The 2678-nt window shown below is 49.6% G+C and overlaps 1 protein-coding gene across 2 annotated transcripts in view; it reads left to right on the top strand.

Annotated features, from left to right (window-relative positions):
• The window catches only part of GOLGA3 (golgin A3), a 46546-nt gene that overhangs the window by 14737 nt on the left and 29131 nt on the right, over nt 1–2678 (top strand). For both annotated transcript variants that reach the window (XM_023739287.1, XM_023739286.1), the window contains exons 6-7: nt 155–266; nt 961–1267. In XM_023739287.1, the coding sequence (XP_023595055.1) occupies nt 155–266; nt 961–1267 (419 nt within the window). The remainder of the gene's footprint in view (nt 1–154; nt 267–960; nt 1268–2678) is intronic.

Raw genomic sequence — 2678 nt, 5'->3', positions numbered from 1 at the left:
CCCCCTCCTCTGACTGCGCCCCCTCCTCTGACTGCGCCCCCTCCTCTGACTGCGCTCCCTCCTCTGACTGCGCCCCTTTCCCTGAATGTGCCCCCTCCCGACTGAATTCCCTTCTCTGACTGTGCCCCCTCTGACTGTGTGCTTTTGTCCCCAGTGTGTCCATGGAGAGCTCTGTCACCGAGGCCCAGGATGAGATGCTGCAGGTGCTCAAGGAGAAGATGCGGCTGGAAGGACAGCTGGAGGCCCTGTCGCTGGAGGCCAGCCAGGTAACAGCGTCGACTGCCGTCCTGGTGTCATGGTCCCTGCTCTGGGGTGCAAAGCTGCATGAGTGCCCTTATGAGCAAGCCTTTTTATGACGATCATTACATCGTCCAAGTCCGCTTGACACGTTGGCCTGAGAAGTGTTGGGGTCGCCCTACTGATTGTTGTGGTCAGCCCCTCCCTGAGGTCCTTGCAGACGTGTCCTGAGTATGTCCGAGCTGTGCAGTGAGAAACCTGACAGCCCTGACTGCAGCCTCCTGGCGGTTTGCACCCCTTCCAGTGCGGGAAAATTCCATCTTCACTGTCGCTGCTTTTGCTGACGTGTGGGTTCTGCTTTTTCTGAGGCTAAGGCTGCTCATCTGGTATTCTCACTTGGTGTTTGCGGGTTTTGGTGCTTTTTTTGTTTTTGAACTTTGCTGTCCCACGCTCCCTGGCAGTGTTCGCACTTGCCCGAGTGGCGCTGTGCTCAGTCGTGGCTGTGCCCAGGCTCGAGCGGATGCAGCGCCCGCCCCCTCGGCCTCCTTGGCCTGTTTGGGGAACACTGGGACACTGTCCTGCGACCGGCCAGATAGCTTTTTCTAACGTAAAGCTCGCCTTTCCGGCACAGACTTGTCTCAGTGGGGCGTCTCACCAGTCAGTCCTGCTCGTTCACTGGGGATGCCTGCTCCTGAAAGTGACTGCATGTTTGGTCTGTTTCAGGCGCTGAAGGAGAAGGCAGAGCTGCAGGCACAGATGGCTGCCCTGAACACCCGGCTGCAGGCGCAGGTTGAGCACAGCCACAGCAGCCAGCAGAGGCAGGACTCTCTCAGCTGCGAAGTGGACACCTTGAAGCAGTCCTGCTGGGACCTGGAGCGTGCCATGACTGATCTGCAGAGCATGCTGGAAGCCAAAAATGCTAGCCTGGCATCCTCCAACAACGACCTACAGGTGGCCGAGGAGCAATACCAAAGGCTCCTGGCCAAAGTGGAAGACATGCAGAAGAGCATGCTCAGTAAGGACAACACAGGTGAGCCTCCACCACGCCGGCCCCTGCGCTTCCCAGTGAGTCATGGCTCTCTGGTGGGATTCCTCTGGTCTGGACTGCCCCACTATAACATTAACGTGACTGTGGGCTTTGTATTACTTTACAAGTCATACACAGGTGTCCGCTTTTATAACTCAGTACACTTTGCGGTAGGTCTCATGGGCCTGCAGGTTTTACACGAGCAGCAAGGGAATGATTCAGGTTCTGGAGGTTTACTGTGGAATCTTGGTGGTCAGTGGTCACGCTCCCCACTTGCTGTGCCATCAGGTCCCTTGGTTATCTGGGAGAGTAGAGCTGCCTCGTACTTGACAGGTCTCAGGCTCCGTTTAAGGTATCTAACACCAGTGCTGAGGTTGCTGGTTAGACCTCTCTTCCCACCTGAGGTTCGGCCTTCAGTCTAGCTGGGTCCCTGTGCAGGGTCACAGGAGCCGTGGTGGGGCAACAGCAGAGCACCTGGAACCTGGGCCCCACTCAGCAGATGTTTGTTTTGCTGAGTTGAGTCCATGAGTGGTCAGGCTGTCATTGAGAAGCTAAAACAGTTAAGAGTTCTATAGTTGCTGATCTCACAGACATATACCGAACACTCCACCCAGCAGCAGCCAAATATACTTTCTTTTCCAACGCACATGGAACATTCTCCAGAATAGACCACATTAGACCATAAAGCAAGCCATAACAAAATCCAAAGCATCGAAATATTACAAAGCATCTTTTCTGACTATAAAGCTATAAAAGTAGAAATAAAGAACAGAAAAAGCAAGAAAAAAAATCAAACACATGGAAGTTGAACAACATCTTGCTTAAATACTACTGGGTTATAGGAGAAATTAAGGATGGAAAAAAGAAATTCATAGAAGCAAACGAAAATGAAAACATCCTACCAGAACCTTTGGGACACAGCAAAAGCAGTGCTCAGAGGTCAGTTTATAGCGATAAATGCACACATCGAAAAAGAAGAAAGGGCCAAAATCAAAACATTAACCCTACAACTTGAACAAATAGAGAGCAGCAAAAGAAGCCCTCAGGTGCCAGAAGACAGGAAATGATAAGAATTAGAGCAGAATTAAATGATATAGAGAAGAGAAAAACAATTGAAAGAGTTAACAAGACTAAAAGCTGGTTCTTTGAAAAGCAAAATTGATAAACCATTGGGCAAACTGACAAAAGAAAAACAGGAGAGGAAGCAAATAACCCATATAAGAAATGAAATGGGTGATATCACAACACTGAAATTAAAAGGATCATAACAGAATACTATGAAAAATTGTCCTCTAACAAATTTGAAAACCTAGAGGAAATGGACAAATTTCTAGAAATTCACTACCTACCTAAACTAACACAAACAGAGGTAGAACAACTAAATAAACCCATAACAAAAGAAAAGATTGAAAAG

This window comes from Trichechus manatus, unplaced genomic scaffold (genome assembly GCF_000243295.1).
Source record: "Trichechus manatus latirostris isolate Lorelei unplaced genomic scaffold, TriManLat1.0 scaffold00131, whole genome shotgun sequence".
Classification (NCBI taxonomy): domain Eukaryota; kingdom Metazoa; phylum Chordata; class Mammalia; order Sirenia; family Trichechidae; genus Trichechus; species Trichechus manatus.
This window is presented reverse-complemented; position numbering and strand designations above follow the sequence as displayed.